This window comes from Pogoniulus pusillus, chromosome 9, assembly GCF_015220805.1.
Source record: "Pogoniulus pusillus isolate bPogPus1 chromosome 9, bPogPus1.pri, whole genome shotgun sequence".
NCBI classification, from domain to species: domain Eukaryota; kingdom Metazoa; phylum Chordata; class Aves; order Piciformes; family Lybiidae; genus Pogoniulus; species Pogoniulus pusillus.
In genome coordinates this window covers 6,088,678-6,112,680 of record NC_087272.1, presented here as the reverse complement: position 1 = coordinate 6,112,680, position 24,003 = coordinate 6,088,678, and the positions used below count along the sequence as shown (strand labels likewise).

The 24,003-nt window shown below is 45.9% G+C and overlaps 1 protein-coding gene across 2 annotated transcripts in view; it reads left to right on the top strand.

Moving 5' to 3' along the window:
• The first annotated feature begins 2,719 nt into the window (after positions 1-2,719).
• The window catches only part of PPP3CA (protein phosphatase 3 catalytic subunit alpha), a 249,209-nt gene continuing 227,925 nt past the window's right edge, over positions 2,720-24,003 (top strand). The window contains exon 1 of one of the 2 annotated variants that reach the window (XM_064148387.1): positions 2,720-3,326. In XM_064148387.1, coding sequence (XP_064004457.1) covers positions 3,269-3,326 — 58 coding nt within the window. In that variant the 5' untranslated portion in view covers positions 2,720-3,268. The remainder of the gene's footprint in view (positions 3,327-24,003) is intronic. The other variant, XM_064148388.1, reaches the window with a different exon arrangement.

The following is a 24,003-nucleotide window of genomic DNA, read 5'->3' as shown; positions in this document are numbered from 1 at the left end:
GACTGGATGATCTTGAGGTCTCTCCCAACCTGGTTGATTCTCTGATTCTATGATTTAAGTAATAAGAAATAGTTGTACAACCTTTGCTATTAACATAGATCTGAAATACAGATGTTTTTTTCTAGTCTGTTATCATTATGAGAGAACAAGTACAGTATTTAGTGATTTCTCTTTCATTTTCCCTCCCTCCCAGCACAGATAAGGATTTTATGAATGATCATGAAAAAAAAAGTCATGGGGTTAAGACTGCACTATTCCATCTTATGTCTTATGAAAGCTTAGCTAAACACTCCTTGGAAAGGAAAACTGAATGCATTCAACAGATGCATAGTTAAGACCCTCTACAAGATAAACTGAAAGAACTTTCCCTAGCCTGGATAGCATATTATAAATGAAAACTTAGAAGCAAAAGAAAACTATTTAGAAGTCCTAGATAGAATCATAGAGTCATGGAATCAACCAGGTTGGAAGAGACCTCCAAGATCAGCCAGTCCAACCTAGCACCCAGCCCTGTCCAATCAACTAGACCATGGCACTAAGTGCCTCAGCCAGGCTTTGCTTCAACACCTCCAGGGACTGTGACTCCACCACCTCCCTGGGCAGCCCATTCCAATGCCAATCACTCTCTCTGCCAACAACTTCCTCCTAACATCCAGCCTATACCTCCCCCCGGCACAACTTGAGACTGTGTCCCCTTGTTCTGTTGCTGCTTGCCTGGCAGAAGAAACCAACCCCACCTGTGTACAGCCTCTCTTCAGGTAGCTGTAGCCAGCTTTCAGAATGAATGCAAATATGCTGGTGGTGTGACACTGTCCTTATATAGCAGCAGCAATAATAGTATTTTCTTGCTAAACAAAAACAGAGCTGAATTCTTCTTGTCTTGTGACTAATGCACAAGCAATCATAGGCCGGACAGACCCAGAGTCTCTCTGTTACTGCAGCCTATCAAGAAGAATCCAGATGACTCATGTAAACAGCCTGCAGTCACAGAAGTATAATCCAAACTAGTCCCCCATGTCTCATGAAGTTGTGGACCACGAGGTGTAAGCAATACCTGAATTTCCTGGCCAAGCTACATTCCTACAACACAGCTTCTCCTTCTGCATCCAAGCACTGAGTGCTGCTAAGTACTGCTTCGTGGCAGTGGGGATGAAGATGTAGGCAGCTTTCTGACCAGATTCTTCTACACACTTGGCACTCCATGAAATACACCTAACGTATGGGAGAGCCTTCTGCATATTTGTCACAGACTTCAAGACTTGTTTGGGCATATGTGGAACGCCCTGGCTTGGGCATTAGCTCTGTTTTTTTTGCTTTATCATTGTGATAGGAGTTTCAGATGGGAACTTTGCTATCCAGCTAGTTTGTGGCTCATAGGACAGAAGAGTGATCACACTACATGGAGCTCACCACAGTTGTGAGAACAAGCTAAGAACTGCTGCTGCTGTACTGAATGTCAGTTACATGCAATGTCTTCCCATGTTCAGGGAACATACCAGAAGGCCAGCCAACAAAATGTCTCACCAAAATGTCAGGCAAATCAAAGCAGAGACTCTTACTTTCTTTGTGGCTTTCTAAAGCAGTAGTATGTGCTAAGCAAGCAACTTGTGCATCACCCTGGAGGGAAATGGGAAGCTGAATTAGGCGTCTATTGATTTTTGGCTCATCTACACAAGTTATTCAGCAACAACTCTGTAAACTTCCTTCTTCCAGAAGAGGTGTGCCCTATTTTCCTCTTTAATTGAAACTCACAGCATTAAACTAAACCGGAACAGCTCAGCCTCACTCTGGAAATTCGTCATGAAATTAGTCAGGAATAGCCCCTCCTGAACAACTGCGTGTGCGAACAAGCCCCAGACAATATCTGCATTGTCTGGAACGGTGGGAGACATGGTCACAGATGCAAATTGCTTTCCAGTTCCCAAAGAAACGTGGAGTTGTCAGCTTTCAACCGAGAACCACAAGCACTTCACATCCCACATCTGACCACTGCGTTGGTCCTTGCTGGACAATTTAAAGAGATGGTGGAGCTGGATAGGCCCCAGCAGCAAAGCCGAGTGCTGCAACCCACGCCAGCGCTCGTGGCAAGCTGAGCTGCGCCAGGTGCGCCGGGCAAGGCACACAGCTGGGGGCGATGAGTCTCTTCCCCGGGGACGCATCGGCAAGCCCCCAGGGCGAAGGGTCTTACTTCATCACCTTTCCTTTCGTGCAGACCGGCTCCGACTGCGCACGCATCGTAAACGTCCCACTTCGGGACTGGCACGCCTCGGGGTAGGTGGCTGGAGCCACTGGGGCCCGGTGGCTGCCCGTGCCCCTCGTACCGCGGGCAGGGCCGCCCGGTACGCAGGCGTGGCTACCGTGAGCAGCTCCCCGGCGGGCAGCAGCCGCAGCTGCAGCGAGTGCTAAGTGGCGGTCACAGATGGACTGCCCGTCTCCGCCTGCGGCCTCGCAGTACCTGCGCGCCTGCCGAGCCGTGGCTCCGCGGCGGAGCGCTGCTCGGCGGCGTTTAGCGCAGCACCACCGCTGCCTGCGGTAAGGGTGGACGCACCTGGGCGGCGCGGCAGCGCGGGCGGGGAGGGGCTACCTGACAGTGATTGACAGGTCGGCAGCAGCCAATGGCGGCGCAGGGGAGCGGGGAGCCTGGAGGGCGGGGCCGGCCGGCGCGGCGCGGGGGGGCTGCGCCGCGGAGCGTGTGCAGCGGCGGGGCCGCGGCCGGTGTCGGTGTGAGTGAGGGGAGAGAGCCCGCGGGGGTGGGGGGCAAGGCACGGGCTCGGGTCCCGTTACAGGGCGGCGGACGCGGCCGTTGGCGGCGGGAGGAGCAGGAGCAGCCGGCGGCGCGCCGCGGAGGAAGGAAGCTCAGGGCTGGCCGCTGCGTGTGCAACCTGGCTGTTCCTGCTGCCCGCGTCCACTCGCGGCTTTTCCTGCCGGTGCTGCCTGACAGCCGACTGCCGTGGGTGTTGTCGCCGGGGTCTTTGGCGGGGGGCAGGAAGAGCGAGCCGTCCTAAGCAGCCCGGAGGCGTGATTGAAAGCGAGCAATAATTAACTGAAGGAGGAAGAGGAGGAGGAGGACGGGGGTGGAGGAAGACGAAGGAAGAAGGCACCGCGCGGCAGAGCCCAGCCGAGCCAGCGATCGGCGGCGGGACGCGGCAACTTCGTCCGCAGCGGAGGAGCCGGAGCCCGAGTCTTGACCGCAGCGGCGGCCGCCGCGTCAGCCCGTGCCTACCCTGCCCGAGGGGAGAGAGCCGCGCCGCCTCCCCGGCCGCCGGACATGTCGGAGCATAAGGCCGTTGATCCCAAGTTATCGACGACGGACAGGGTGGTGAAAGGTGGGTGCTGCGCCGTCGTCGCCCTTTCGACCGGGTTGACCCGCTGTGCCCCCGGCTGGGGTCGCGTCTGCCCTCCCCTTCCCTGCCCCAAGCAGGTACCGCGGGGTTGCCAGTGGTGCGGCTGCTGTGAGCTGGGCCCGGGGGCTTGCGCCGGGCCCCAGTGGAGGGTTTGCGGCTTCCCTCGCCTGCCCGCCTGGCGCTACATTGCAGCAATCCCCCTCCTTCTCTCCGCCGCCTCCCCCTCTCCGCCTTGAAGGCGCTGCACAGAGCTGGCGTGAGAGAGAGGGGGAGCCCCAGCTTCCTTACCCGCCCCGGTGCCTGGGGGAGGAGGGGGGGCAGGGCTCGGCCCCTTCCCCCAGCCCGCCTGCTCCTCCGGGCATCCCTTCTTCCTCCTTCTCCTCCTCCTCCGCGCATGGGCTGCGCTTCTCGGAGCCCCCTCTCGCAGGCTGCGCCGCCGCTTGTCACTGCCGTTCGGCTCCCCGCATGCACCAGGGTGCCTGGAAACCTCCCCGAGCCCGCAGCCGGAGCTCCGCTAGCCCCGAAATCCAGCCCTTCTGCGAGGGAAAAGGCTGCGCTGCCCGGCTTCCCCCTCACGCCGCTCCCCGCAGGGCCACCCCCGCGGCGGGGATGCCGAGTCGGGGGGGCGGTGGCCGTGGGCGCAGGGGGGGCGACGGGGCGCGGGCACTGTGGGAGGCGGCGAAGGCTGCTCCTTTTTCCTCCCGTTCTTTCTCCTCCTCCTCCATCGCCGTCTCTCGCTGACGGCCCGGCCTGCGTGGATGTGAAGCTATCCAGCAGGCGTAGCGTGGCCGTGCAACCCGCGTGTGCGTGCAGATGTGCGCGGGGGTGGCTTGGCTCCGTGATTTTTTGCTCGGTCTCGGAGGTACGCGTGTGCTGCGAGCCTCGGCCGTGTAAACAAATTAGAGTTGGGATTAGCAGCACGTTGTGCCCTGCAGTACAGACCAAGGGCTCATTTACTGGGCAGTGCCTGTTTTGCACTGCACGGGGACGTTTCTAGCGGCGTGTTTAGTGGTCCGGGATTTTTGCTAGTTTCGGGATTTTTTTTAATACTTTTTTTTTTTTTCGATTTAAAAAATAAATCAGTGTGTGTTTATTTCCCCTTCTATACCGGCCGTGGATACGGCGTATTTCGTCCGATGAGGTTATCAGCCCAGTACCAGTGTAGAGTGTTATGGTGGAAAGCACGAATCCTGGCTGCAGTATGCGTCCTTCCAGAACCCAGCTGTCTGGAGATTGAAATGGCCTGGGAATATGTAATTATTTCGTGTTTTCATGACCGTACACCAAAAGGGAAGCACTCGATGTCAGTATTATTATAGGAGGCATATTAACACTATATTTGTGTTTATATGTACACTTTCTGTGCCTTTTTCTCTCGTAGTTAATTCTCCCTCCCGCGCCCCGCAGTGAAATTTCAGACCTCTAGATGTTGTAAGAAACGTAATTACGAGCACAGTAGGAGTTTTTAAAAGAACGGCTTGGGAATTCGCCTTTTCCTTATAATATCTGGAGTATTTCCTGCTTGTTGAAGTAGTCAGTCTGTTACATCACGCTAAGGCTAGGCTTTAGAAGCCTGAAACAACAGTGTGTAACTGCAGCTTATCTTCTCTAGCAAAAAAGCAATGACCTTCCCGTTGGGAACACTTCTTTGTGTTTATGGGATGCCTAACTTTGTATTTTTCTTCCCCCCCCCCCCCCCCCCCCCCATCTGCCTTCATCCTAACACTTGACCAAACCTCACGATCTTTGCTGTGGCAGACCTTCTTTTGCCTTAAATCAGTGGTCATCGCGAGTAGGAATTAGGTCTATTTACCAAACCGTCAGTGGTTTCAGTTGGTCTTAGCGTGTTTTGTCAGTATTTTTTGTGCTTTTCGTTTTTCTTTGTGTTTTCCACTCATGAGAAGCCTCAAACACCCGAAAGCACATTTTTCTAAGGAAACTTAGCAGTATGTGTAGCTAGGTACTTTTGTAAAGGAACTAAATTAGAAACCAACTTGGTTAAATTAAGATTGGAGCAAAAAGAACAGAACGTGTTTGTTCCCTGGTTGTCCGTCGCACCTGGTAACTGTTATCTCATACTGCCAGCGTTTGACTAGAGGTGTGAAGATTTAACTACTTCTCTCCTTTATTAAATATCAAAATCCTTTTAAGTTCTTAAAATGGCACCTGGAGAGAGTAGTGTGCAGTAAACTGACGCTTAATAGGGTTATTCTTTGCTTTATGGGAGGCAGCCACGTAAGAAACTCGAGAATAGTTCAAGTAAAAACTTGGCGGTAATGAAAATAGAGGTAGGTGAAGATTACTTTGTTTCTTTCATGTATATATCGTGTATACACGGTTTAAACCTTGAGGTGAACTACTGAAATAGTCTTTCAGCCTTAAATGCGTAAGGAATAATGACAAGGTGCCATTATTTTTAAGCACCTATGCAAGTCGTTGGAGAGCTTTGCTATTTTAGAGGAGAAAAACAAATACTCTGATGTTGGTGTGATACAACCTGAGAAAACAGCTTGGCTTTTGTTTTTTTAAGTTGGAATATTGTATAAAATCTTACTTGGGAAGGAAATGTTATTAGCATGTGGATGCAGGCTCTGGATGAAATTCTTCTCTGTGTGGGTTTTTTTCTTTGCTTGGATTTTTTTTTTATTGTGCTTCGTTAGCGTAAGGTTTTTAAACCCGTTCGATTTACTGGTGCACGACAGGAGGTATCTCCTGACAACAGTTCTGGGTTGGCTGATGAGTATCCTGGCTCGGCACTGTTGCATAACAGCAGGGTGGGTTTGGGGAGGTTATGGTTCTAGCAGCTTCATGCAGACTGCTTGTGGCTGAGAGCTACCTCTTTTAGGGGCTTGCTGTGGACTTCCCTTCTCCCCAGCCTCCTGTCTATTCGTACTTAAACTCGAAGTGGGGTATTTCTGTAGATGAGGACTTGATTCAGTTTTGCTTTGCTTGTTGTCTGAACTGTGTTCAAACTGATGAGAATAAAAAAATGAAATGTACTTCTGGGAGAAGAGGAAAAAGGCTTAGGAGCCACTAATATTTATAAGGCCTTCGTTGTCTCTCACGTTGTGTGAGTTATGCAGCTTGTACACAATTACATTTGAGGGTTGGAGTGAAATGTTTGAATCTGACACTGCAGTGAGCGCGGTAAAGAAGAAATTCAAGCCTGTGTATAATGTTTTCAAAGGCAAATTAACTCTTCTTAAAGTTGGCAAAAGTGCATACTGCTGAGCTAAAGGAAATTTCTTTGCATCCAGGGGATGCACTTACAGTTCCAGAAGTACTTCTTTGATTTAATCTCCTTAAGAGGCATGTTATGATTCAAGCAGGAAAATTACCTTTACTCTCTGAATTTTGGCGTCTCCTTTGTTGACTGCAAATACCCAGGTATACTCAGAAATTTGCAGGATCAGGGCTCAGCAGCAGCTGCTAACTTCAAGTACTTCAAATTTGACATTCTTAGCCTTTTTCTTTTTTTTAATTGGCTATATGTGATACTGTCTTCATCTGGACCAAACTGTCTTTTAAGATCTTGTCCTACTTCAGGACAATCCTTTAACTCCTGACTTGGCAGCTTGGTTATCCTTGTGAAGGTAGGAATACCTGTCCAGGAAAAACTAGGCTGAGAGTGGTAGCTCATTCCTCATGGGTCACTTAACAGCTGTCTGATGTCAACAGCTCTTGGTCACTACTGACATAGCAAGATTTGAACCCCATTGACCTGGAGGGAAAAGCTGTGTATCATGTTACTTGACCTCCTCAAAATATTCAGTGTTACATTACTGCCTTCTAGAAATACTGCTCCAAAGCAGACTATTAGTAAATAAAAACTTCAGAAGTGGCTTGCAGGAGTCATAAAAAGAAGTAAAGTCAGTATTTCTTGGAAATCTTGCTATTAGCTAGGGACAGTCATTGTTTGGATTCTTCTGAGCAGGTCAGCTGCTTGTGTGGTTTTGAGTGGTTTGAGTGGTTTGGTTGTGGCGTTTAGGTTTGTTTGTTTTCTTTTTAAGGCACGTGGCTTGTGACCCTTGGTGTTGGCAGTCTGCTTTCCTTTTGTGTTGTGAGTGCAGGTGTACACTGTTACATCAACAGTTGTCAACACCCAAAAAATCCCAGACCCCTCTCTCTGCTGTCCCAGAACTTCAAACGGTGTCGTTGTTAACGGTCTTCTAATGTTCAGGCTTGTTGCTGTTCTCAGCGTAATCTGAATGCCAGCTCATGATCAATAAGTTAACCATCAGTGTTCATTTCAGATTCATGAAAGCAAAATCGCTGTCAATAAAGGGAGTTAGCAGTGAAGCTTGGAGTTTGCATTAGCCGAAGGCTTGTGCTTGGGGCTGAGATCCTGCATTGGTGTACTGCAGAAGCCTGTCTCTGCGAGTCAGGTGCAAAATGTTTCAGCGCAGATGCATCCTGCAACGCTGGGCTGCTCTGCAGAGCTTTTTGAGTGGTGTTATGGTCAGCAGCATTGGTGAATTTGGTATATATATTTTAGGGTGAATTTGAGTATTAGGAAGTACCACCAGGACCAGTGTTACTCGGATAGTTAGAGCTGTGTACTGACAGTAAATGGTTTTGTGCTCTCCTGAGGGTGTTTGAGGGTTCAACATCTGTCTGGCCTTCGTGAGGGAAAAGGAGGAGTTGCTTTGTAGCTGTTGCAACTGGCATAGGAAAGCTGACTCCATTGTTCTTTTAATTTATCCTTGTAGTACTTAATTAGGAATGTACTCACTTGCTCAAAGGAAGCCTACATCTGGGCTTAAGAACTGTTCCGAAGCAGACCATCCACCTTCAGCTGTGCGAGAAAGGTGGCACTTGTACAGATGGGGATTACCTGCCCTCCTCCATTCTCTTTCACCTTCATTTGCAGGGATGAATGTTCCTCCACCACGGCTGTGGTAACTGTAATTGCAGATCCCCTGGTACCTTCATGAAACAAGCCATGCGAGGTGCAGCTGAGAGCAGAAAACAACTGCGTGTGCCTGCGTAGGCTTTATGGTTACTTGGGAAAGGAAGTGAGGTTGGCATGTTATTTTCTTACGTGTAGCTGCTTTGTTCTTATCTCGTGGTCAAAACGAAGTTAATACTTGTAAGACCAGTGGATTCTGCCAGCTGGATGCTGCTTGGATATTGCAGTCTTTGTGCGTTATATACGGTGTAAGGCCGTACGTGTGTGCAGCGAGCGTGTGAAACTCAGAAAGGGTTGTCAATGTGGTAATGAGAAACCGAAACAAAACCAAAGTGCAGTGCTTGACAGTTAAGCTTGTGTAATAAAGCTGGTGATTTATTTTGATTTCTGAACTTGCTGAACCTCTTAGTCATTCAGATAATTTTGTAAATAAGCCCTTTAGCAAAACAAGTCCTTTGCTGCATAGGGACAGGGGGAAAACTGTTCGTGCTAGAAGGTGACTTTCTTCTGTGGTTAATGCTGTACTGCATAGGTGGGAGGCTTTTCTTGTGCTCTGTATTATGAGAGTTGCTTGCTCAGTGTGCTAGGTCTCAGGATTTTATGAGGCAAGGGGTGAAATTGCTTTGTGTTAAAAACCTTTTGTACCGTTCTGAATTTCACGTTGGCTAAAGTTGTTTTCTGTTACCTGCTCTTCTTGGCTGAGCCTAGCAAGAGAGCTCCTGCTTTTCACGGTGTTGGTGAGAAACTTGGAAGTGGAGTTCACTCTGGATGTTATCAGCATCTAACTTAATAGGAAAATATGAGCCAGTTGAGGTCATTTTCCATAGGGGGATGTTGTAGTGAACAGTTGTTTCCTCTGTTATCCGTTCCTGAATTGAATGGTATCTACGTCCATTGCATGTATCCCACTTAGGAATGATGCTGCATGGCTATGCTTGCTTTTCTGGGCAGGCTGTGGTAGGAAGATTAAGTACAAAATGTATTTACCTTTGTTTACATAACTTGATATTTTAAATTACTTTTTAGGGTTCTGTGACTTGCAGGACCTGTCACATTCCTTCTCATCTGGTATTTCCAAAGGCGTTTTCTGTCAAAAGTAGTTCTGAATAATGTCAGTAAATTAGTACCTGTAGCTTGGATTGGATACTCCAAAGACATATTCTGTTTGTTTTGTTTTAATTATTATTATTTTGATGAGTGGCTCCTACTTGAAATACCAAAGCAAGACTACAATGTAAATTTGCTACTCCTATTTGATTTGTCCAAGGCTTCCTATTAATATTGAAGCAGCACACAGTGGAGAATAGTTCCATCTGTACAACTTTTAATAATGTGGAGGCAAGTGTTTCCTTAAGAGTATTTTAAGATGCAAAGATACTGCTTAACACTTCTGTCAAGCATGCCATAAAAGAAGCCACAAGTTTCTGAAGTAAAAGCCACTTCAAGCCATCTTTGTGAAAAGGTGCTGTCTTGCAGTGTTTTGTATGTGGTTTCACCAGTCAAGTGCAAGTTACAGTTGCAAAATGGCTCTTCAGCTGAAAACTGAAGTCATTTCCTATTCTGATAATCAGTCATTTATGTTGACTTCCCCCATGAAAGGTCATTTTATGGCTGCTCAATCAATAATCGTGGAAACTATCATCCTGGTTCTGAAAAATACCATAGCGGATGTGCAGCCTACATCCTGGCGAAGTGCAGAGCTCCAACTGTAGATTCAGATATGTTACGGCTGCAGGTTGTACCCAATGTATGTTCTTGCTGTTTCCCTTCAATTATTGAAGAAAGGAAGAGATAGAAGATAATATGCAGAGAAATAGGGAGACAGCAACTGTTATGGTGGTAATTTTTTCATCTAAGGATAAAAATCTCAGCTACTTATCCCTACCCTACTTACTCCTCCATCAGAAAGCCTGTTGAGATAACACCTCCTGTGTAGAACTGCCTTGACAGTCATATATGTGCCTTGTAAACCAACTATGATATCTCTATCTATAAGCAAGGTTAGGCATGTTACTGTTGATATGGCAACACTACTGTACGAGGAGAACATGGCTGCTTATTTAAGATCAAATGACGATGCCAATGCAATCTTCACCTAACCTGCAACGAGTACCATTTATATTTGGAACTGGGAAGAGGAGGAAGCATATTTGAAAGGCAGTGGAAGTGAAAAATGGTGTTTTACTTGGCAGTTAATTCCTGGGTGTCTGGGAATTGTAGCTGCTTTAGGGGTAGATGACATTCTTGCCTTTTAGGATGTACTTCATTAAGTTTTTGAAAACCTTCAGTTTGAGGATTGTCTACCACTCAAAATTCTTTCTACTGTGCTGCACTGAACTTCTGTTGCAGGTTCCATTTGGTTTTTAGTGAGTTATGGCCGCTTGTTTTTCTCTTAATGCTTTCTTCCTCTTGTGTTTTGGTATGCCTTTTCTTTATCCTGTCTATTCCTTTTGTACCTTTCTGCAATGTTTTCTCTCTTTATTGCTTTCATACTTATTGCTAAGTGTGTTGAGCAGCAAAAATGTTGCGTGGTGGTTGTGATTTGATTACATGCAAGAGGTTCACTGAACATGGACCATCTATGGACTGTTTTGGAGGACTTGTAGTGCTCGGATGAGGGGCAATGGTTTGAAACTGGATCTGGGTAGATTGAGGTTGGACGTAAGGAAGTTCTTCACAGTGAGAGTGGTAAAATACTGGAACAGGTTGTTCAGGAATGTGGTTGAGGCCCTGTCCCAGGAGACATTCAAGATCAGACTTGATCTGGCTGTAGGCAGCCTGATCCAGTTGAAGGTGTCCCTGTTCACTGCAGGAGATGACCAGGAAGGATCTTTTCCAACCCAATGCAATCTGTGAATCTGTAGGCATCTGTAGGTGCCTGGAGAAGCACATGAAAACAGGAAGTATATTCTGCTTCTTCCCCAGACTGATGTTGTAATTTGGCAGCCAACTGCTGACTGTAGCTTTATTTTCAGTGAATAGCTTTACTCTCCATGTGCTGTTCAAGCACATGACATCTTGTCACAGAAGGATGTCTTTATGTTGCAGTTTAGCTGCTGCTTGCAGGTTGCTTAGCTTTAATGGTGAAAATTCAGCATAACTGTTGGTTCTAACGCATGTAGTGTGCAAAAAAGCTCTGACAACTAACATAGACAGTGGTGAGTTTAGGTTAACTTGAGAGGCAGTGCTTTGGTGTCTTTACAGCCAGACGCAGAAGTTAGTTGGCAATGGAAGGAAAGATTTCTCTTCACAAAGAGAGTGATTTGCAATTGGAATGGGCTGCCCAGGGAGGTGGTGGACTTGCTGTTCCTGGAGGTGTTAAAGAAAAGCCTGGCTGAGGCACTTAGTGTCATGGTCTAGTTGATTCGCTAGGGCTGGGTGCTAGGTTGGCCTGGATGATCTTGGAGGTCTCTTCCAACCTGCTTGATATATAATTTGGTGCAGTTCATGTATGAGTAAACTATGTAAAAACTCCCATCTTAAACTCTAAGCCTAAAAGGTGCAGAACCTAATCTGCAGTGAGATTGTATGGAATCTTTGTGGTAAAGAAATGAAATCTATGCTAAAATATAGCTGCATTAAATATTCCAATAATAATAGTTACTTTTCTATCTTTCAGGGAAGGTTATATGGCTTAATAAAATAACTGAAGTCTGATGCATTAAAGAGCTTTAAAAACTGAGAAGTAATGGGATTAAACATGTACTGATAGAGAGAGGTATGGATATAACAATGCCAATATTCTCCACCCTATTCCTTTTCTCCATCCCATTATTTAGAGGCATGCAGCTTAGACATTGCATCAGATTTGTGTGGGTCAAAACACTTACCCTCGAGTCGTCCTGACTGTTGCACAGTGTGAAAGTGGGGCAAAAAAAAAAAGTTAAATCTAACTTGCTGTGGAGTGAATTCTGCCATAATGTTGGCTTTGATACTTGCTGATTATACAACACTCTCAAGCCTGCACAGTGTTGCCACAGAAAAGGAAGTGCACTTTGAACTTGTGATTAGAATGGTGAAAATAACATGTGTTGGTAATGGGCAATGCAGATGTGATGCTTCAGACAGTCTTCAGCACTCACCCAGGGCATTGTTCAGTAGACTTAATTAATAGAACATCAACTACAGGTTTTGGAGCCAATTAAGCGTGTGATTAGATGTTAATTTCTAATTTAAGTTTCTGTGAGTGTCTTTGAAAGTAGGACTTTCTTTTGCTTGCTGGTAAGTAATTGTAGTAATTGCATGGCCACTTAGGGCAAAGTTTCTGAGTTGTCCATTGTTTGAAGCAAGTGGTGCAGAATTTCTTAGATTTCAGTATCACCAAGTCCAATCATTAGTTTCACACTGGCAAGTCCTTGACTAAACCAAATCCCTCAGCACAACATCTCATCACTAGGAATTGCTATGGTTGGAAAGGACCACCAGGATCATCCAGTCCAACCTTCATCCCAGCATCCTTCATCACTAGACCATAGCCTCAAGCACCACATCCACTCTCCTTTTAAACACCTCCAGGGATGGTGACTCCACCACCTCCCTGGGCAGCCTGTTCCAGTGCTTGACCACCTGCTCAGTAAAGAACTTCCTCCCAGCATCCAACCTTCCCCGATGCAACTTGAGACCATTTCCTCTTGTCCTATCATTAGTAATTTGGGAGAAAAGACCAGCTCCAGCCCCACTACAACCTCCTCTTAGGTACTTGTAGAGGGCAATAAGGTTCCCTCTCAGCCTCCTTTTCTCCAGACTAAACAACCCCAGTTCCCTCAGCCACTCCTCATAGGCCATGTTTGCCAGACCTCTCCCCAGCCTCATCGCCCTTCTCTGCACTTGTTCCAGCACCTCAGTGTCCCTTCTATACTGTGGTGACCAAAACTGGGCACAGTACTTGAGGTGTGGTCTCACTGCTCAGTACAGGGGCGTGATCACATCCCTGCTCCTGCTGGTCACACCCTTGGTGATACAGGCCAGGATGCTGTTGGCCTTCTTGGCCACGTGGGATTTGCTTTCAGAGCAGTGTGCTCGTGGGGTCTAGACAGATGGGGTGAAGTGAGAATAAGTGTCTTCCCCTGATCTGTTTGCTTGTATCTACAAGTTTAATAGTTATTTCTCTCTCTCCCTCTTTGGATTGGGATTTTTTTGTTTGTTTGTTTGTGTGTTTCTTTTTTTCTGTGATTGTATTTGCTACTTGGTATCAAGCTTCAGATTGGCTCCTATGAAAATAGGTGTATTCTATGTATGATTAGGTGGTAATCTTCCTGGAGTGTTTGGAATTCATCTGCAAGTTGTTGTTTTTTTTCTATCCTCTAAGTACAGAAAGTAGTAAAATTAAAATGAGTGATCTGATTTCCTTGGTAACTAGAGATAAAAAAGATAAGGCAGTGCAGGAGCTTGTGGCTTATTTCTGGCTTGTAGTTCCACATGGATGGTTTTTCAGGGGAAGGCAGAAGCCTCTGTGTATCTTCTCTAGAAATGAGCTTGGGGGTTGTTTAGCCTGGAGAAGAGGAAGCTTGGGGGTGAGCTCAGGAGGGTCATTGCTGTCTACAACTACCTGAAGGGAAGCTGTAGCCAGGTGGGGGTTGGTCTCTTCTGCCAGGCAACCAGCAACAGAACAAGGGGACACAGTCTCAAGTTGTGCCAGGAGAGGTCTAGGCTGGATGTTAGGAGGAAGTTGTTGCCAGAGAGAGTGATTGGCATTGGAATGGGCTGCCCAGGGAGGTGGTGGAGTCACCATCCCTGGAGGTGTTCAAGCAAAGCCTGGCTGAGGCACTTAGTGCCATGGTCTGGTTAATTGGACAGGGCTGGGTGCTAGGTTGGACTGGATGATCTTGGAGGTCTCTTCCAACCTGCTTGATTCTATGACACTGGGATTTCTCATTGAAATATGTTTGTGTCCCTCTTAAGAGGAGCCTAGAACTGGACTCAGCACTCCAGTGCTGAGAAGAGAGAAAGGTGTTCAAAAAAAGACTGGACTCTTCCAACCTGTTTGATTCTGTGACACACAATAGCATATTCCAGGTTCTGTGGAGGTGTTGTTTGAGAATACATGCTTTCCTCTAGCTTTTTCTCCAGCTCCAATAGGAAGGGTTGTATCTGAAAATTCTTTCTGCCTGTGTGTATGCTCTGTTCTTTCCCCCACCCTCATTTTAGCATTTTCATTGCATTTGCTTAGAATCTTTATGACAAAGTCTGATTTGGTTCTGGTATAGTGCCATTAACAAAACAATTAAAAGCTTCTGTATTAGGCCCTGGTTTTGGCTTAGGAGTAAAGATGTTTCATCATCCACTTCAGACTTGAGAAAGCTTTTGCTCAGCACACTTCTTTTCAACAACAAAATGGGGATTTCTTGGCTGAATTCTGCTCTTGTTACTGGAAAAGGCAATTTTAGTAATTGAATACCTTTTGTTTATGGTAGTTTTTTGGAGCAGTGCACAGGTGATTGACAAATTGATAGCAGAACCATTCCTACTAAATCCCTTCCTATCCCACCAAACTCTAACCACAATTCAGGAACAGAAATGAAAAAAAAAAAATCAGAATTTAAACAATTTTTTATTCTCTTTTCCATGGGGTTTGCCAAGTTTCAGTTTGATGTGGATTACAATGGTCACACTGTGTTACAGTCTTTGAAAAAGTACAACTGGTTATTAGCTGCAGTGACACGAACAGCTGTAGTGCTTTATGATAGCAGCTGGGAACAATCTAGTTCTCTTCAATAACTTTCTTTTATTGCTTCTTTCATGCCATTTTTGAAAGGAGAAAGTGAGATTATTGTGTTTGCTCTCTATTTTGCACCAGGGATTTCTCCATAGGCAGTGGTGGCAATTAGGTATCAAAATACTACGTTGCTGTTTGTGACTTGGGACATTTTCCTCTGCAGGACCTGTTTCATAACCTGCTGAAATATGTGCAAGTTGGAGTCTTCTCATTAACTTGAGCGAACTCTGAATCAAATCATCGTCCTTGGACTTGAGATTTGTGCCTTCCCTTTCAGTGTATGATTTCTCAAGAAAAGACTGGATGAGGCACTTAGTGCCATGGTCTGGTTGACTGGATAGGGCTGGATGCGAGGTTGGACTGGATGAGCTTGGAGGTCTCTTCCCACCTGGTTGATTCTATGATTCTCTTTGGATTCAACTACTTGGTTACATCTAATGTTAGGCAGCTTAGGACAACACATCAGATCATCTTTTAACAATGGGCAAAGTGCGTTTCTACTCCCATTAACAAATGAAAAGGTTAGTAGGTGCCCGACTTCCCAAGAAATAGTTTGCTGTTCTGTTGCTGTGCATTCAGAAGTGTAGTTTAAAATATCTTCTGTGCATGGTGGCTTATCTGTTGTTGGAAAATCAAGGAGGAGACTTTATCACATAGGGTGGTGTTTTTTTTCCTGTCCCCTCATAAATGAGTTTACTTCTGTAATGAGCACATCTGGGTTGGTGTGAATAAACTGCATTTAACTTCTGGTTTAATAAAGTAAGTCTTAGTATTGAAATTACATGGGTAGTACTACAGCTGTACATACCAGGTCTCATAGAAGCATCATTTTCTTCCCTGAGAGACCTGCTGTTCTGTGTCACAAGTGGTGGGGAGTGTGATTATTGTAGGGGAGCCTGATGGCATAATAAGGTGTATTGCATGTGCTGCTGGGGAGCTTGTGGGGAACTGAAGAGCACAGTGGGCACGAGTATGTTTTCAGTGCAGTGGAGTGTTGCTTAGAGAATCCTATCTAGTTCAGAAATGAAAAGCAGAGAGCTGTTTTAGGAGTGCTTACGCTAAGGAATTGCATTGGTTCAGATGGGTATCTTGAGGGTGGGAAGTTCTGTGGTAGCTACAAGGGAGCTTAGCTCCTGTCAACAAGCAGAGAACTGGCAAGGGCAGTTGGTGACAATTTGCAGTTGCTCGTACTCTCTGGATGTATAGCAGTGAGTTTGGCTCAGGTTATCAGTGAGTAATTTGTTCTTTTTTGAAGGACAGTTTCCCGAGGTGAAGTGCTTATAGGTTCTGTTAGCTGTAGCACCTTCCCAAGCTGCTTGTCCTTACCTTGTCAGTAATCAGAAGGAAATGCTATCTTTTTTTGCTTACTGAGATGAGCTTACTTCTGGTACAAGGACAAAAGGATTGAGCTCAAAAAGCCATATTTGTACAACAAAAAGGGATGAACCTACATTCATTTTAACTGAGAGGTTAGTTCTAGTTTCTGGGCTGTTGGCTACCTTAGCAGGTGTGGGGTGTTTTTTCTGTCATTTCACTTTCTGCTTGCCACTCCACTGGAAGAGAATAGAATCAACCAGGTTGGAAGAGACCTCCAAGATCATCCAGGCCAACCTAGCACCCAGCCCTGTCCAGTCAACCAGACCATGGCACTAAGTGCCTCATCCAGGCTTTTCTTCAACATCTCCAGGGACGGCAACTCCACCACCTCCCTGGGCAGCCCATTCCAATGCCAATCACTCTCTCTGCCAACAACTTCCTCCTAACATTCAGCCTAGACCTCCCCTGCCACTACTTGAGACTGTGTCCCCTCGTTCTGTTGCTGGTTGTCCAGGAGAAGAGTCCAACCCCCACCTGGCTACAGCCTCCCTTCAGGAAGATCCATTTTCCAATTACTGAAAGGAAGTGGTTACTTTTTTACTAGTCCTTGGGTCATTTGATGACTTGCTTTTTTCTCTGGTGGCATGATGATTAAATTAGAAGACGATGGCATTTGTCTTTCAGCTCTGATATTCTGGCATATGTTGTTCTGGCTCCTTTATCGTGGCTGTTTATTTCCCTCTGGGGATGCACACTCCCCTGTAACACAGCTAGGAACTTCCCAAATAGTCCACATGTAAGAGTGAAATAAAACCTGTGATAAGGGAATCTCTTGATTTAGGTGACAGGGAATGGAAAGAAGTGTTTGAATGTGAAGAAAAAAGTATGTTGACTGCTTCAGGAAAGTTAGTAGAACTACCACAGTAGAAGTTCTGAGCAAGTTCTCTAGGTGAGATCACTGTCATGGGTAATTCATTTGGGTAATGGAGATAATTTGTTTCTACAGCTTCCAAGGTTGCTCAGTTGACTGCCTGTATTTGAGGAAAGTGACAGACAGGTACTGTAATTTGAGGTGTGAGTTGCCTCAGTGCTCACAGATCATACAGTGTAATAAAAACCTTGGGCAGCATACATCCCTATAAAAGAAGTGTAAAGGCATTTACTGTCTTGGCAATGTGGAATCACAGAATTGTCAGGGCTGGAAGGGACCTCAAGGATCCAACTCCTCTGCCATGGTCAGGGACACCTCACACTAGATCATGTTGCCCAGAGCCACTTCCAGCCTGGCCTTGAAGATCTCCAGGCATGGGGCTTCCACCACCTCCCTGGGCAACCTGTTCCGGTGTCTCACCACCCTCATGGTGAGGAACTTCTTCCTAAAATCCAATCTGACTCTACCCACTTGTAGTTCTGCTCCATGCTGAACAACTGGGAAGGTGACTTGCTAGTGCAGCTACTAAGTATTTGGCCTAATTATTTGTGATTAGAAAGGTGTATATCAAAATATCTCTTGCTCTGGAGAGCTCTTGTTGAAGAGTGGGCTTAATGATGCTTGAAAGCAAAGGCAGGCTGCACATTCAGTGTCCTGTGGGGATGTACCTGATGACTAACCCACCAAAGGAGCTGAAGAGCTGCTTTGACTAGATGGAAATGAAGAACAAATGAGAAAGCTCAGCAGTTGAGGTCATAGAAAGAGAAGGCTTGAGAACTACACTGGGCACCTGCCATAGTCACAACTGGGTCACCAAGGGAAAATGTTTCAGTGGATTCTATCAATGAAAAACTTGTTAAGAAAATCACTATATAGCTATTAAAATGTCTTAATTTCTGAGGGAAGATGTATGAAGCTGGTGAGAGGCCTGGAACAAAAGCACTATGAGGAGAGGTTGAGGGAGCTGGGGGTGTTTAGCCTGGGGAAGAGGAGGCTCAGGGGTGACCTCATTGCTGTTTACAACTACCTGAAGGGACATTGTAGCCAGATGGGTGCTGCTCTCTTCTGCCAGGCAAGCAGCAACAGAACAAGGGGACACGGTCTCAAGTTGTGCCAGGGGAGATCTAGGCTGGATGTTAGGAGGAAGTTGTTGGCAGAGAGAGTGATTGGCATTGGAATGGGCTGCCCAGGGAGGTGGTGGAGTCACCGTCCCTGGAGGTGTTCAGGAAAAGCCTGGATGAGGCACTTAGTGCCATGGTCTGGTTGGTTGGCTAGGGCTGGGTGCTAGGTTGGCCTGGCTGATCTTCGAGGTCTCTTCCAACCTGGTTGATTCTATGGTTCTATGATTCCAAGCTTCTAGAATAGCTACCTTTTAAAAAGATCATTTTCAAACAGCTGTTTGCAAACATGGAAATAATACATAGCAACCATTGCATTACTCAAGTCCTCATTAAAAGTGATATCTGTTTTATTTACCTTCACTTTTGCAACATACAAAATCAGAGAATTGGAATCACAGGACTTTAGAGCTTGGAAAAGACCTTCAGAGATGGTGTCCAATCTCCCTGCCAAGGCAGGATCCCCTAGAGCAGTTTGCACAGGAATGCATCCAGGAAGATTTTGAAAGTATCCAGAGAAGGAGACTCTACAACCTCTCTGGTCAGCCTGTTCCAGTGCTCTGTTGCCCTCACTTGAAGAAAGTTTCTCCTCCTGTTGCAGTTTGTAGCTGTTGCTCCTTGTGTTATTACTGCTGACCACTGAAAAGAGATTGGCCCCATCCACTTGATGCCCACCCCTCAGGTATTTGTATACATTGATCAGATCTCTCGGTCTTTTCTTCTCCAGGCTACACAGCCCCAGGTTCCTCAGTCACTCTTGATATTTTTGCATCAGTATCTGCCAAGCTTTGTCAGTTTCAGAAGACTCATTGAAGTTGAAAAGAAAGTTTGAGCTTGGTAGGGACCTAGAGAGGAGCAGTCTGTGTTACCTCTGAAACTTGCCATGCTAGAGAGTGAGAGTAACAGACTGAATTTATTACTGATGCAGTACACAGAAGCAGTCAGAAAAGATGCTGCTCAGAAGTAGGGAAAAAACACAGTTGGAGTTTGAATTGCCCTTTTCTGCCTCAGAAGCTTATCTTTATACCTTCTGTCTGCTTTGCTGCCATTCTACTAACAATGTAAATATTTCCTATAAACTTCTGAGGCCTTGATTTGGCATTTTTGAGTCAAAGAAGGAAGTGACTTTTTTACTTGCTTGCCCTACTTAGGAACTGTGCTCTGTGGTGTAAACTTCAATTCAAAGGAGAAATGTTTTCATTTGGTGCTGACCTTCGGTAGTGAGGAGTGCAGAGTATGATAAATGGACCCAAGAGAATAGTTAGTTGTTCATGCTTGTATACTGCTGCACTGTTTAAGTCTCTGTTGAGAAGCTTGTTTCTCTTGGAAAAAAAACACCAGAGAAAAACACATCCACATGGCAGAACTGTAATATGCTGCAAGCCTTTTACTGAGATGAACAATCATTTCCAGCACTTAAAACGAAAAACAGAAAAGGCTTGGATGTTTGGGCAGTAAATACCAGGTGTGCTACTACTTGGTTTCTGATAGCAAAGCATCCCTGATCCTTTTGTGTGTACCTGGTTGTGGTTCTCCAGTGTTGCAGCAGAGAGTCAGTCTTCTAACCAGAACTGGTGTATAAGCAAAAGGTGAGTGTTCAAGGGATTCTTCTTGAAGCCTCATCAATTCTCTTTTCACCTTTTAACTTCACGTTAAGGTGGGTGTAATGGTTTGAGAGTTATCCACCTCCCCCACACTTAAGAAAATCACCCAGACTAGACTCAGCTGGATGGAAGTTAAGGAATGAAGCTATATTTACAGCTTAGTACAATATACAAGCAGATATACACAAATATATAGAGTTATATACAGGTTAAAGGCAGTACAGAAACACAATACCCCTCCCAGAAACAATCAGAGTCCCCAGGAGGGCTCCTGACCCAAACCCCCTTCCCCTTTGCTCTTTCTTTCCGTTTACAAATAACCAGGTGAGCCCATGTGTATCTTGCATGATGAATCTGAAGTCTGAGATAAGATGTCAAAAAGACCACAAGGAGGTTAGAGGGAAAAGGGTTAGATTGGATTAGTTAAGGCAGAGGCATCCACAGAGAGTAGACCGCCAGAAAGAAGGCACAGCCAGAAGTGAGAGCTGAGCAGTGTGTGAGAAGTGAGTCTTACCTGTGTTTTGACTAGTTGGGTTTCTCAGCAGAAGAATGTGTGTGTGCTAGTTTGAAGCTAGCTGGAATATTTTTGGTGAGAGGAGTTAGATCATAGGCTGTGAAAGGGAAACAATGGTGATGTCTACTGCATTCATAGGCTTGCTGAGATGTATAATAAGAAGAAGATAAATAACAGAGTTGCTCTCTGGCTTGGGCTGCCAGCTCTTCTTTCTCTAACCTGCTGTCTACATAACTAATCCTTCTGCCTCCCAATCCCCCTGGCCGATTCTCCAAACTCACCTTGAACATAAGGCAAAGTCTGGGATAAGGTAGAGGGTTGGAAGGGAGGTGGAAGGTTGGTTGGGAGCCCCTCCTGGGGACTCTGGTTTCTGGGAGGGCTGTTGTGTTTCTGTATTACCTTTTAAACTTACATCTTTCTGTACATTTTGTAAACATCTGCTTATATGTTGTGCTAAGCTGTAAATACAAAGCTTCACTCCTCAACTTCCAGCTGGCTGAGTCTAGTCTGGGTGATTCCATAAGAGTGTGGGTAACACCCAAACCATCACAGTGTGATACAAGGTACATGTTGTTTTCTTTTCTTTCTCCTCTCAGCTAAGGATTTAATTTCTCTCAGTAAAATATCCCAATTAGTCTCGAACCAGCATAAGGGGGAAACGACTGCAGGTATCTCTGTGGCCAGGCATGCCTAGCAGAGGCAGCAGCATTAATAATTCTGTGCTATATGCTGCTTAGGTTGTGATGTTTTACTATGATGGTTTGGGTGTTCCCTGCCCCCCCCCCCCCACTTTAGAAATCACCCAGACTAGACTGAGCTGGCTCTGGAAATTGAATGAAGCTTATATTTACAGCTAGCACAATATACAAGCAGATAATTACAGTATATACAGTTATAGACAGAAATAGACAAGGTAAAAGGTAATACAGAAACACAACTCCCCTCCCAGAAACCTGAGTCCTCAGGAGGGGCTCTCAACCACCCTTTCACCTTTCCCTGCCCCTCTCAACCTTACCCCAGTCCTGAGGAAGAATGGAGGTTCGGCCAGGGGGTTAGGAAGCAAAGTGGGTTAGGAAAAGAAGAACAGAGGGTGAGGTTAGAGAGAGAGATGCAGCTTGGAGCTCCCTGGCAGGAGAAGTGCCTTATCTATGTTTTGTTTCTTATTCTTATATCTCTCAGCAGGCCTATGAGTGAAGTAGACATCACCATCGTTTTCCTTCCATAGCCTGTAATCCAATTCTTCTCACCAAAACATTCTAGCTAGCTTCAAACTAGCACATTTGCAAAACATCTTTTTGCCTTTTCTTCACCTCAAAAATACAACTGAGCAGGAATGAACTCATTCCTGAGTTAGCACAGACCCTTTTCATTCTTTAAACCAAAACATGTAAAAGAATAAGTAAATCAGTGAACACCTAAGGAAAAGGTATTCATCTGTTGTATTTTTTGTGTCTCCTTAAGTCTTTGAATGTAGGCTTCATGAAACAGCTGTTTTCTTGCTTTGGTGACCTAGCTGCTAGCGAGACCTGTGTTAGTATGGCCTGCCTAATAGACTCTTCCATGTCAGGGAAGTTGTGATGACTGGAATGCGTGTTCTCAACTTCTGTAATCAGGGTACTTGAAATATGTACAACGCTGCACTAACTGTAAAACCTCTTATGCACACACACAGGCATTGCAGCTACCTTACATCTTTTTGTCTTTCAGGCTCATGTCTTAGTTTGTCTCTTTTTAACCTAAGGTGTTTGGCAAAAGTGAATAAAATAGGAACTTTTTCTTTATCTCCTGTCTGATGCTTGCTATGTAGACCCAAAATGTCCCAGTAAATAGGCAGGAGGAAGGATTTGAAGGTTTTTACAGGCCAAACCCTCAAGTGTCTCCTGTAGCTGCCAAATTCTGTATTGAGGTGTTGTCTGTCATGAGACTGAAACCATTTCAGAGAATCACAGAATTGTCACAGAATTGTCACAGAACCTTGGACCTCAAGATTCCAAGCCCCTTGCCATGGGTAGGGACACCTCACACTAGATCTGCTTGCTCAGATCCACATCCAGCCTGACCTGAAACTTCCAGGGTTGCGAAACATGTCCAGAGAAGGGCCAAGAGAACCTCTCTTATGGAGGCAGACAGACAATTGAGGCTGTTCAGTCTGGAGAAGGGAAGGCTCTGAGGAGACTTTATTGTGGCCTTCCAGTATCTGAAGGGGACCTACAGGGAAGCTGGGGAGTGACTTCATAGGATGTTAGGTAGTAGTAGGACTGAGGGGGATAGAGCAAGACTAGAAGTGGGTAGATTCAGATTGGATGTTAGGAAGAAGTTTTTCACCAGGAGGGTGGTGAGGCACTGGAACAAGTTGCCAAGGGAGGTGGTGGTGGAATTCCCATCCCTGGAGGGCTTTAAGGCCAGGCTGGATTTGACTCTGAGCAACCTGATGCAGTGTGAGGTGTCCCTGTCCATGGCAGGGGAGTTGCAGCTACATGATCCTGACAATTCTTTGATGGGTCTTTTCATGGATCCAGAAAATGGAATCAAGCAGCAGAGAAACTAATGTTGGGAAGGATTTGCCTCTGTGTTTGGAAGGCCATCTCAAATGCCTGGGAACAGCCTGTAAATAACCACCTACCTGTGTTATTTTCAATAGATATGAGCCATGGAGGAGTTTCAAGGCAAGGCTCAGCAGACAAATAAGTTTCTTTGCTATTGTGTACAAGGATGGCACCAACTGTTCACAGGTCTCAGTTGAAAAAGAGAGTGCTTTGTAGGAGCAACTGATGCTTCTTGTGTCAGACCCCTGTAGTCAGCCCAGTAGGAAATAAGAAGGTAGCCCAAAACTCTAATGACTGTAACATTTCCTGCGTGAGGAGCATAGTTGACAGAAAGCCTTCTAAACTCTGACTACAGACTCGTTTAGAGTAGGGTAATAGAATGCACAGATTTGGAAGGGATCTTTAGGAGTCTTCTAGTCAACTACCCTGCAGCAAGCAGGGACATCCCCAAGTAGATCAGGTTGCTCAGACCCTGTCAAGTCTGAGCTTGAGTGTCTTCAGGGATGGGGCCTCCACAGCAACCTGTACCAGTTTCCACCACCCTCCTAGTAAAGAGCTTCTTCATGATGTCCCATCTAAATGGACCTTTCCCCAGTCCCAAGCCATTGCCCCTTGTCCTGGTGCTACAGGCCTTCGTAAAGTGTCTCTCCCCAGTTTCCTTATGGGGCCCCTTCAGACACTGGAAGACCCCTATAAAGTCTCACTGGAGCTGCCTCCAAGCAGAACAACCCCAAGTGTCCTTGAAGGAGAAGTGCTTCAACCTGCTGATCATCTTGGTGGTCCTCCTCTGGATTGGATCCAGAAGGTTCATGCCCTCCTTGTGTTGAGGGCTCCAGAGCTGGACACAGGACTCTAGGTGAGATCTGGCCAGAGCAGTGGGACAGAATCATCTCTCTTGACCTGCTGGTCATGCTTCTTGTACCCTGCCCAGGACGTGATCAGCCTTCTGGGCTGCCAGTGCCTGTTGTTGGCTTGTGTGCAGCTGGTTTTTCAAATGAGATCTTT